The 11,775-nt window shown below is 42.4% G+C and overlaps 1 protein-coding gene across 1 annotated transcript; it reads right to left on the bottom strand.

Annotated features, from left to right (window-relative positions):
• Positions 1 to 1,349: 1,349 nt before the first annotated feature.
• On the bottom strand, positions 1,350 to 7,544 carry LOC121549329 (potassium voltage-gated channel subfamily S member 3-like). Its single transcript, XM_041861189.2, has 2 exons — positions 7,348 to 7,544; positions 1,350 to 3,659 (listed from the first exon to the last, which is right to left on the bottom strand). Exon 2 carries the CDS (start codon positions 3,539 to 3,541, stop codon positions 2,183 to 2,185), a length of 1,359 nt encoding a protein of 452 aa, XP_041717123.1. The 5' UTR covers positions 3,542 to 3,659; positions 7,348 to 7,544; the 3' UTR covers positions 1,350 to 2,182.
• Positions 7,545 to 11,775: the final 4,231 nt, after the last annotated feature.

Genomic DNA, 11,775 nt, shown 5'->3' with positions numbered 1-11,775 from the left:
ATGAATGGTTTTTCTCTAAAACAAATCAGACAACCCCTCTCATCCTCTACTCTGAGCTAGGTGCAATATTATTGGGTTCTGTTGTAAGGGAAACATGGTAAACACCTCTTAACACCTCTCAATGAAGATTCATTATTTTTATTTTTATTATCCCGAAAAGAAAGTCTTTGAAACTTTGAAAGTCATGGCACCATGTTCAAATTTGGGACATTTAAAAAAAACATGTACATTCCCTGACATAAATCCAGTAGCCAAATCAGTTATAGCTGCGCTGGCAATAAAGACAACTGTATTTTGAATATTTCCAGGGAGGTTACTGGCTGCACTTCCATCAATGTATCCTTTGCTCAAAGACACAGTATTGGGGAGTAATGATGGGTAACACATAAATACATTCATTACAAAAAGTAGATAAACCATTTACTATAGCTTAAAGGGATAGCTTGCCCAAATGACATATTGGTTACCTTACACTGTAATCAGTCTTTGGACATGGAGAGACGGCAGTCCATGCTTTGGTTTTGTTTACCTGACTGCTGTCACCAAAATAATGCTAACATTAGCATGATTGTCAAAAACCAATGCAAGGAAATGTCCTTCAAAATTGCATATTTTAAGTTTCACGCCAAAATCACCCCAAAGTGTCTGAAATGGATTGTGTAGCTTAAATATGCTAATTGCATGTAAATACATGCAGCCTAATTATTATTTTCCTAGAAAAGTTATGTCTACTTGTCTTGACAGACCATTTGCTCCTGTGACCCAGTTAACTTGCTCATTGAGCCATTACATGGGTCATATAGTCGAGAGAACACCACAACGGTTACTACATGACCACTTCTGAGTCCCAACAGTTTTGGGCACATTTCCCACATTTCTGTTCTACTGGGAAAGCAGCTCGTCCATCCAGAGATGAGGACACATGACAGGAAATCAATGGTACTCTAAAAGCCAGAGAAAACTATAAGTAATCAAGAACACAGATTTATTGCCTAGGAGTTGAACAGGTTTGTTTTTTTAACAGTCATGGGATTTTACGACTCCTTTTACGACTTTTATTCCGATGTAACCCTAACTTTGATTTGTTTGAGATTGTTTGATTTACTGTACCGCTAAGTGTAAACACTAATTAAAAGTGAGTACGTATTCCGCAACTAATTCCTGTAGAATACTAGTCTATCGATGAAGCTCACAATGTACATTAATGAAGCAAAGGCTCTGTTCGATGTCACAATAAAGATACATAATTCATCAGCTTTCGCAGGTCAGACTTTATTTGATTAGTATGTCCATACGACTTAACCCAGAGAGCTAGCATGCCATTACATTTTACATTTACATTTTAGTCATTTAGCAGACGCTCTTATCCAGAGCGACTTACAGTTAGTGAATACATATTTTTTTTATTGCCAACATACATTTCTAAGAAAATGTCTCAATGACTTTCTAATCAACGGGCCTGTACTGTAGATAAGTGCTTATAGCAGGAGAGGTTTTGGAGAGAGGTAATTTCTGTCTCTTTATCTATAGTTGCTGTGGTCCCAAAATAATGATCCACTACCCATGATTGATGACTTCTCTTATGTGTTTTGTTCATGCAGAGGTTGAACCATCAATCTAACCTGGAATCTGAAGTCACTCTTTGCTTTTGTTTTTTAAATCAATGTAGTTTTTCTTTGCATATGTAAACCTTAAATGATCTTTTGAGCTGAAACATCTGTACGATATAATGCAAATTCCTTAACATACATTGTTGCAATATCTTGCCCAACAGAGAAATGACATTCAAACCTTTATAAGTAAGATCCAACTCACTCTCTATATGCCCTCTCATTTCAGTGATATATTCCTTAGACAAGGTCTCAGAATATAAAAAATTCCATGGCCACAGTGTTGTCAAAGTCTCGAGTCAGCCATAAAAGGAAGACAGATCAGGAGTTAATGATGGAGAGCATCGTCCCTGAGAACCACAAGGTGCTCCTTTGAGGTATACTGAGCTTTCTAAAGGGGGAAACCAGAGCCTCAAGCTTCATTTCGCTGCCCCATTGTCCAGAGCGTCTGTGTCACACACCTCCTTTATGTCCTGTAGGCTGGAGGCATCCGTGTCATCCCCACTGCTACTGTCACTGTCCCTGAAGGGGTGCAAACCCAGACTCTGGGCATAGAGGTCTCTGATGTTGTGTTAAGGGAGCTCCGGGTCATGTCTCTCGGACGCCTGCTGACTCAGACACAGGCCCTCCTCTATGGCTTTGTTCCTTTGGTAGTACTTGGAAAACTTGTTGAAGATTATGGTGATAGGCAAGGCAACCACCAGCAAGCCGCAGAGGATGCACAGGGTGGCCACCAGCTTCCCCAGCAATGTCACCGGGCAGGTGTCGCCGTAGCCCACCGTGGTCATGGTGATGGTGGCCCACCACCAGCCCATGGGGATGGTGCCCAGCTCGGTGTCCTCCTCCCACTTCTCGGCCGAGTAGATGAGCACGGAGAAGATAGAAATGCCCACGGAGAGGAAGAGGAGCAGCAATCCCACCTCGTGGTAGCTGTGGCGGACTGTGGCGCCGAGAGCTCGCAGACCAATCGAGTGGCGTGCCAGTTTGAAGATCCTGAAGACACGCATCAGCCGGAGGATCTGCACCACCTTGCCGACGTTCTCCAGGTTTTCATTTTCCTCGTGGTTCTCGTCACTGTTCTCCTTGCCCACCGTCTCGAAGGCCAGCGTGACGTAGAAGGGCAGGATGGAGGCCACGTCAATGATGTTCAAGGTGTTACTGAAGAACTTCCTGGGGGAGGAGGCTACAATCAATCGGATGATGAACTCGGCCGAGAAGCAGACGATACACACCACCTCCAGGATGGCCAGCACGGGGTCCTCGATGGGCCTCTCGTTCTCATCCATGATCTGAAACTCGGGCATGCTGTGGACGCACATGGCCACAATGGAGGTAAGAACCATGCTCAGCGAGGCCACGGCAACGATCTTGGACGAGAGTGAATGGCCCGGGTCCGCCAGCCTTATCCACACATAGCTCCGCACCTCAGCGCACCACGCCCCCTTGAACTTCTCCAGGTCCTTGTCCAAGGCCGAGAGCTCCTCGAAGGACGAGTTGAAGCTGGGCGGCAGCGTATCGTCGCTTTCGATGTCCCAGTCGTGGTCCTCAATGTACCCCTTGCGTTCCTGGAACCAGTTGCTGCAGCACTCCCCTAAGTGGAGCTCCTGGATGCCCCAGTACTCAATCTCATGGCTGAAGGAGAAGACGCACACCTCCTCCATCATGTGGATGCGACCTGTGCGGTAGAAGTTGATCACGCTGATAAAGATGTGAGGGTTGCGGTCAAAGTAGTACTCGCGCTCAGTGGGGCTGTAGTCGTCGCAGAGCTCCAGGATGGCCTCCTCGCTCCGGCAGCGCAGCAGGCGGCCCAGACGCGTGTGTGGGAAGCGGAGCAGCGTCTCCTCAGCCATCTCGTGCCGGACACCTCCCACGTTGAGGTAGACCTGGTCTTCCTCATTGCCGCATCGCTGGAGGACTTGCCCATATCCCATGTTGGTGATGATGAGCCATAGGCCGCATGGGCGTGGAGGGGGAGGTGCTGGTGGGGATTGTAGTTTGGGATGATCAGCCTCCAATTGCTAGAGGTAAGGTTAAGTCTCAAGGGTCCATCTATGAAGAGGAAAAACATTCCAACTATCAATAGTCATTCTACCACCCATTTTAATTTTAAAGAATAGCTGTATAAAGTCATTTGTCCTCTTGAATAGCATTCCTATGAGGACAAGGACATATTTGATTACTTTTACAACAAATAATATATTACACCATCAAATGTAGCCTATCTGCCCTGAGGCAATGGCTAGCATCAATGGGAAGAATATCAGAGTAGGGTGTGTGTGTGTGTTGATAGGCATTGCATGGTGGCTATAGTGCTGTCACTTCCTCAAGCAGGCAACTAAAGTACTAGATTATCACCAAGGGAATCAAATTACAGGCCCTCAGGACCAGAGGAAATGAGAATTTGACAGGATAAAACGAGACCTTACGTTAAACAAGTAGATTGCCTGAATTTTTGCGGACAACTAACTATTTCGACAACTGTTATTATGGAGCGATACTACCTATAGGCAGCAACAGCAGTGTGCTTCTTTCATTTAGGATAATCTGACACTGTAACTTTGTTATTTCTGTCAAATAAAACCCTACTTTATTTTATTTAGGCTATACTTGATTTCTTTTTTCTCTTTTACATTTGCCTATATATAGTCTCACAGAACAATTAGACTAAAGTCACTTTTCAGTTTCTCACAATAATGTACCCACTAAGCTTTTGACGTCAAGTGACGTAATTGTTTTGGTCCTCCGTAACTTTTGTTGGCCTTCATTTCAATGTCCACAGATGTTGATTTTTGGTCTGGTCCGGACTGGACCACATCTGAACCAATCATAGATGTCCACAGATGTCCGGTCCGCACCATCTTATATTTGGCCGAAACATAGACGTTAAGATTTGGTCCAGTCCGGACCGGCCTTGATTTAGCCCAAAGATAGACGTCTATAACCAATCATAGACATCTATTTTTCACAAGTTTGTACAACACAGTACAGTACAGTACAGCACAGCAGAGTACAGTACATTACAGTACACAGTATAGTACAGTAGAGTTACAGTACTATACAGTTGAGCACACTAGAGTACAGTAAATTAAAGAAAAGTAAAGTATAGTGTACTGTATTGTACCCTACATTACTCTGACTCTTCTCTTCTCTACTAAACTAAACTAAACTATACTGTAATTTACTGTACTCTAGTCTACTGAATTAAACTCTACTGTATCGTCCTGTACTCTACTACACTCCCGAGTGGCGCAGTGGTCTAAGGCACTGCATTGCAGTGCTAGCTGTGCCACTAGAGATCCTGGTTTGAATCCAGGCTCTGTCGTAGCCGGCCGCTACGACAGAGCCTGGCAGCCATTCCCCAGGGTAGGGGAGGGAATGGCTGGCAGGGATGTAGCTCAGTTGGTAGAGCATGGCGTTTGCAACGCCAGAGTTGTGGGTTTGATTCCCACGGGGGGTATGAAAAATAAAATAAATAATGTATGCACTCACTAACTTTAGTCTGCTAAATGACTAAAATGTAAATGTAATACTAAACTATTCTGTACTCTACTGAATTAAACGATACTGTCTTGTACCGTACCATATCGTATTGTACTGTTCTACTGTGCTCTACTTTACTAAACTGTGTCATACTGTACTTTACTTGTTTGGGGGCAGAGCTCATTGGAATAATACCCATCATGCCTTGCAAGTGACTTATATTCAGAGCATTCAACTAAGGTAAATAAACAACAACAAAAAATCGGTAACCATTACTTAGAATGTTATTGTAGTTGAAGTGGTCTGTTGGTTTATGTTGGACCTCTTTGAACATCATTGCTGCAAGTTCTAAAGCTTTAAATAAAGCTAACATAAGTGCATGTGATAAATGGGAGCAATAATACATATTTTGTTAGAATCTTCAGTTGGCTCCTCTTTCCTATTATTGTGATATAATGCTTACTTAATTGAGAATACAGTTGAAGTCGGAAGTTTACATACACCTTAGCCAAATACATTTAAACTCAGTTTTTCACAATTCCTGACATTTAATCCTAGTAAAAATTCCCTGTCTTAGGTCAGTTAGGATCCCTAACCCATTTGCGACCAAGCTTTAACTTCCTGACTGATGTCTTGAGATGTTGCTTCAATATATCCACATCATTTTCCTTCCTCATGATGCCATTTATTTTGTGAAGTGCACCAGTCCCTCCTGCAGCAAAGCACCCCCACAGCATGATGCTGCCACCCCCGTGCTTCACGGTTGGGATGATGTTCTTCAGCTTGCAAACGACCCCCTTTTTCCTCCAAACATAACGATGGTCATTATGGCCAAACAGTTATATTTTTGTTTCATCAGACCAGAGGACATTTCTTTAAAAAGTATGGTCTTTGTCCCCATGTGCAGTTGTAAACCGTAGTCTGGCTTTTTTATGGTGGTTTTGGAGCAGTGGCTTCTTCCTTGCTGAGCGGCCTTTCAGGTTATGTCGATATAGGACTCGTTTTACTGTGGATATAGATACTTTTGTACCTGTTTCCTCCAGCATCTTCACAAGGTCCTTTGCTGTTGTTCTGGGATTGATTTGCACTTTTCGCACCAAAGTACGTTCATCTCTAGGAGACAGAACGCGTCTCCTTCCTGAGCGGTATGACGGCTGTGTGGTCCTATGGTGTTTATACTTGTGTACTATTGTTTGTACAGATGAACGTGGTACCTTCAGGCGTTTGGAAATTGCTCCCAAGGATGAACCAGACTTGTGGAGGTCTACCATTTTTTTCTGAGGTCTTGTCTGATTTATTTTGATTTTCCCATGATGTTAAGCAAAGAGGCACTGAGTTTGAAGGTAGGCCTTTAAATACATCCACAGGTACACCTCCAATTGACTCAAATGATGTCAATTAGCCTATCAGAAGCTTCTAAAGCCGTGACGTAATTTTCTGGAATTTCCCAAGCTGTTTAAAGGCCCAGTCAGCTTAGTGTATGTAAGCTTCTGACCCACTGGAATTGTGATACAGTGAATTATGTGAAATAATCTGTCTGTAAACAATTGTTGGAAAAATTACTTGTGTCATGCAGAAAGTAGATGTCCTAACCGACTTGCAAAAAATATAGTTTGTTAACAAGAAATGTGTGGAGTGGTTGAAAAACGTGTTTTAATGACTCCAACCTAAGTGTATGTAAACTTCCGACTTCAACTGTATATAGCAGTTGAAATTTGGAAATAGAATCAATTACCAAATATACCTATTTTCAATGTCTGTAAATGACATATTTTCAACATCCAGAAAATACATATTCAACATCCAGAAAATACTTATTTTTTACTTTCATTTATCACCTAAAATGCATACGATTTCAACGCCCAGAAAATACATTTCCGTATTTTTGACATTCTTCTAACCTTTCATTCAGCACAGTAATCCTTCTACACTCCCCCTCCCCCAGTGGTGGTTGTCCCACTGGCTATCCTACATTGAATGCACCAATTTGTAAGTCGCTCTGGATAAGAGCGTCTGCTAAATGACTTAAATGTTAAATGAATGCACGTGATGTCAATGTCTGGAAAAGAAGTCTAAAATACCTATTTTTTAAATGTAATTTTGCTTACTGTGTAGGCTAGGCAATAAAGTATCTATTATTTTCTATTATATTCTAATCTATTATATTCTTTACTGGGCAATCATCTTTTTAAAAAATCGACATGATGGGCTCCCCAAAAAATGTGTTCTACATAATAATAATACATCTTAAACATACCTGTTCCTGTGGCCTCTTTCCATTAAAATAACTTTCCAGGGGGTGATTTTCAGATTACTTCCATCTCCAAACAAGTAGTAGTCCCATGTTTCATAATGAATTATCCCGAAAGCGCAACATTGCTGTTTATATTTGGAGCGCTCGCGCAATGATGATGGACCGGTCTGCTACTCAGACAAGCACCCACCAATACCAACGGCGCGAGAATGTTGTGGTCCAGCCAAGCAAGGTTTTCCTTAGATCTCCGATCTGGGAGGGGCATCGGATTGGGGGAGATTTTAGTTTTATGATTCAAGTATTTGTGCCAAAAGGTAAAGTCTTATGATTCAATTATCAGTGCCTAAAAGCCAATTGCCCCTTAGAACCAATTTATCTGGTTTCAAACAGCCTATGTCTCATCGATATGAGTCAGAAGCATTAATTATAGTGTCAACATTGACTACAAAGTGTAAATAGGATAATTGTGGTCATAAAGTCAGTCTCTATAAGTGAGTTTGTCACAATTTACTGGAGGGTTGGGTATGGATTACTTACATGCCTACTTTTTCCAATAAGGGACGTATTTAATGCCGGCCCGTTGAACAGGGCAAAGGCCGTCAAGTCATTGGGCAAACACTGGGGAGGGAGGAGCGCCCTTCACAAATGAACAATAATCTGTGCTTGGTCATTTTGTCAACAAGGATAGGCAGACTGGGTCAACATTTTCAGCCCTGGGATTTTAGCCACACCAGCCCACATCACATCAGGTGCCAGCTAGAGATGACTTGCAGGAGCTTGCATGGATTTGTAGTCTTGCATGATGTCTACTTTGACGCTAACTAGCATTTTCGAATCTAAAATCCCCTATGGGAAAAATGAATAGTGGAAAAACGATTGGAACAATTTCCCTGTTTGACCGCTAGGTTTTATGCAGGGGTGAAAGTAGATGTAATTCCTTATCGGTACGGGACACCCAAGTGCGTGCACGCATTTTCTTTTAAATTACAACAATTACAGGGTAGCCTACTCTGCTGACACTGACAAACATATCAATAAAAACGATGTTGTCTGATCCATTTAATCGGCCTACGAAAAGGGAAGACACTAATACAATATGATGTCCATCTAACCTGAAGGAGGAAATGATTGACCAAAAACAAACAAAAGTGTCACTGACCCAATGATAAAGACAGTGAATATGCATACTCACAATCCGCTGGTGCCAATAAGAAAGGCAATATTTTGATAACTAAAAGTATTTTAATTGTCATCTCTTTACAGCAATAGCCATTTGCGTAACAAACTGTTTTTCCGTGATTGTATTTTTAAATATTGCGATATGCCTGGCTGGGTCTCTCTGCGTTTCACTGATAGTCGCAAATCAACAATCGATTTGGTATTTGCAGCATGCACTGCCCAAATTGCGGGCCCTTCCAACTGTAGGCTATGTGATTTAAAACAATCCACAGCGTTTTTTTTTTAAAGAAGCTAATTATCCTCTGTGGCCAAATCAAGCTTTCTGGTGTAGTAGCCTATTTTGAATGATTGTATTTATTTATGTATAGACAGGAGTAAGCTAATTAGGCTATATCATTTTGGGAATTTAATTAAATTTACTTTAGGGAAAGCTTAGCTTCCTCTAGCCTCATGGACACGCTGCCTATGCCTTTTAATGTGGCATAAATACAACCAGTCATGATGTTTTCATCTGATTGTCAAACAATCACTTAACAAAGGCGCTCCCGTAGGCTATCCGCGCACATTGAAACTTGAAACATTTGTCTGCTCACAAAATCATTTCAGCATCCAAACCCCAACCTGCAATTTGATGAATTGGTTCTCTGTAGCTCAGCTGGTAGAGCACGGCGCTTGTAACGCCAAGGTAGTGGGTTCGATCCCCGGGACCACCCATACACAAAAAAAAAAATGTATGCACGCATGACTGTAAGTCGCTTTGGATAAAAGCGTCTGCTAAATGGCATATTATTATGAATGAAAAGAGACGTCTGTTACAAAACACTTACGTGTATTGTAATGACATTCTGCGATTATCATTAGGCCTACACTTGTAGCCTGAATTGATGCAACCACTGTTGTCCATGGGCGCCTCGGTCTCGGCCACTCATCGCTGCTTTGTCCATGAGCATCTCAGCCACTAATCTCTGCCTTGACAGAATGTAAGTGTTCTCCTCGAACCACAACGCAATTTGGAATTTGGATCGTATACCACCCAGTTTCCAGTCAATTCGCTAAAACTGCATGCGGCTGACATGCAGTAATGTTAAATAATGATGCAATAGCCTATAGTTATTTGGCCTTGTTGTATTAATTGTGATAGGCTCACGTTTTACCGGTACGTGTGCCCCCACTATTTATTTTGCCGGGATGCTGTACCTTACCGCCTTACTTTCACCCCTGGTTTTATGGGTATTATGACACATCCACTGTGGGGCTCTATAGTACATCATTTCTCAACCTTTACTGTACCAGGTGACTGGCAAAACATGGCCTTGCTCCTTTTTTAAACAGCTCTTTTTAACCAGCTCATGTTAAAACAAATACACCATGTAAAAACACCAATGGAGTCTAGAGATACAACTCACCACTATAACTGTGCCTCTGAGCCTGTTCTCTCCCTGTTGTGCGGCCTGTCTCTGCATCTGCATCTTCTCTGCCTGTGCTTCTCTTCTAATGTCAATATGTCTGTCTGTCTGTCTATCTATATGTGATTCTCCTTGATCTCCTCTGTTGTCACTGTCTGTCTGTCTGTCTGTCTGTCTGTCTGTCTGTCTGTCTGTCTGTCTGTCTGTCTGTCTGTCTGTCTGTCTGTCTGTGTGATTCTCCTTGTTCTCCTCTGTTGTCACTGTCTGTCTGTCTGTCTGTCTGTCTGATTCTCCTTGTTCTCCTCTGTTGTCACTGTCTGTCTGTCTGTCTGTCTGTCTGTCTGTCTGTCTGTCTGTCTGTCTGTCTGTCTGTGATTCCCCTTGTTCTCCTCTGTTGACTTTTCTGGAGCATTTGCTGGTCCTGAGCATCATCATTATCTGGTTCACTGTCTGTGCTAGGCCTAGCATCATCCTAGTTGTGAATGAATAAATACACTTATTAGACAATTACAGGGAACACACATTATCAACTAATTTGCAGTTTTTATACAGTATGTAGACATAATTAGGATAATTGTCATATGTGTTCTCTTCTACCCTAGTGTTAATTACTATTACATATTAAGGAACTGGCAGTACATCTGTGTCTCTCGCTCTGTGTTCTTCCTAACTCCACTGCACTCATCCCCGAGCTGTCTCTGCTAAGCCTAGCATTTTTTCTCACGGCACTGGTACCAGAAGACCAGGGGACCACACTGCCTAACTACTTATTTAGAAAATTAGTGCCTGGCTGTCATCAAATCAAAGTTTATTGGTCACATGACCAGAATACAGGATGTAAATGTTGCAGCGAAATGCTTACTTACAGGCTCTCCTCAACAGTGCAATACACATATATAAAAAAATACAACCAAGTAATAGATCAATATTTTCAAAAGAAGACATAAGAAGGGTACTAGGAATATATACACAATAGGAATATGCAGAATATACTATGAGTGCCTTCAGAAAGTATTCACACCCCTTGACCTTTTCACATTTTGTTGTGTACACCATCCAAAGTGTAATTAATAACTTCACCATGCTCAAAGGTTTTTTCAACGTCTGCTTTTTTATCTTTACCCATCTACTAATAGGTGCCCTTCTTTGCGCGGCATTTGAAAACCTCCCTGGTCTTTGTGGTTGAATCTGTGTTTGAATTACACTGCTCGACTGAGGGACCTTACAGATAACTATATGTGTGGGTTACAGAGATGAGGTAGTCATTCAACAATCATGTAAAACACTATTATTGAGTCCATGCAACTTATTATGTGACTTGTTAAGCAACTTTTTACTCCTGAACTTATTTAGGCTTTCCATAACAAAGGGGTTGAATATTTATTGACTGAAGACATTTCAGCTTTTCATTTGAAATTAATTTGAAAAAATGTCTTCCTTAATTTTTGGGGGTGTTTCTACACCTTTTTCTCCCCAATTTTCATGATATTCAATTGGTAGTTACAGTCTTGTCCCATCGCTGCAACTCCCCTAGGCGAAGGGGGAGAGGCGATGGTCAAGAGCCATGCGTCCTCCAAAACACAACCCTGCCAAGCCGCACTGCTTCTTGACACACTGCTCGCTTAACCCGGAAGCCAGCCGCACCAATGTGTCGGAGGAAACACCGTACAACTGGTGACCGTGTCAGCGTGCAGGAGTCGCTAGAGAGCGATGGGACAAGGACATCCCGGCCGGCCAAACCTTCCCCTAACCCGGACGACGCTGGGCCAATTGTGCGTTGCCTCATGGGTCTCCCGGTCGTGGCCAGCTGCGACCCAGCCCGGGATCGAACCCGGATCTGTAGTGA

The sequence above is a fragment of the Coregonus clupeaformis genome, chromosome 33 (assembly GCF_020615455.1).
Source record: "Coregonus clupeaformis isolate EN_2021a chromosome 33, ASM2061545v1, whole genome shotgun sequence".
In the NCBI taxonomy this organism is placed as follows: domain Eukaryota; kingdom Metazoa; phylum Chordata; class Actinopteri; order Salmoniformes; family Salmonidae; genus Coregonus; species Coregonus clupeaformis.
The sequence above is the reverse complement of the archived record's forward strand: the minus strand, read 5'-3'. Positions and strand labels throughout refer to the sequence as shown.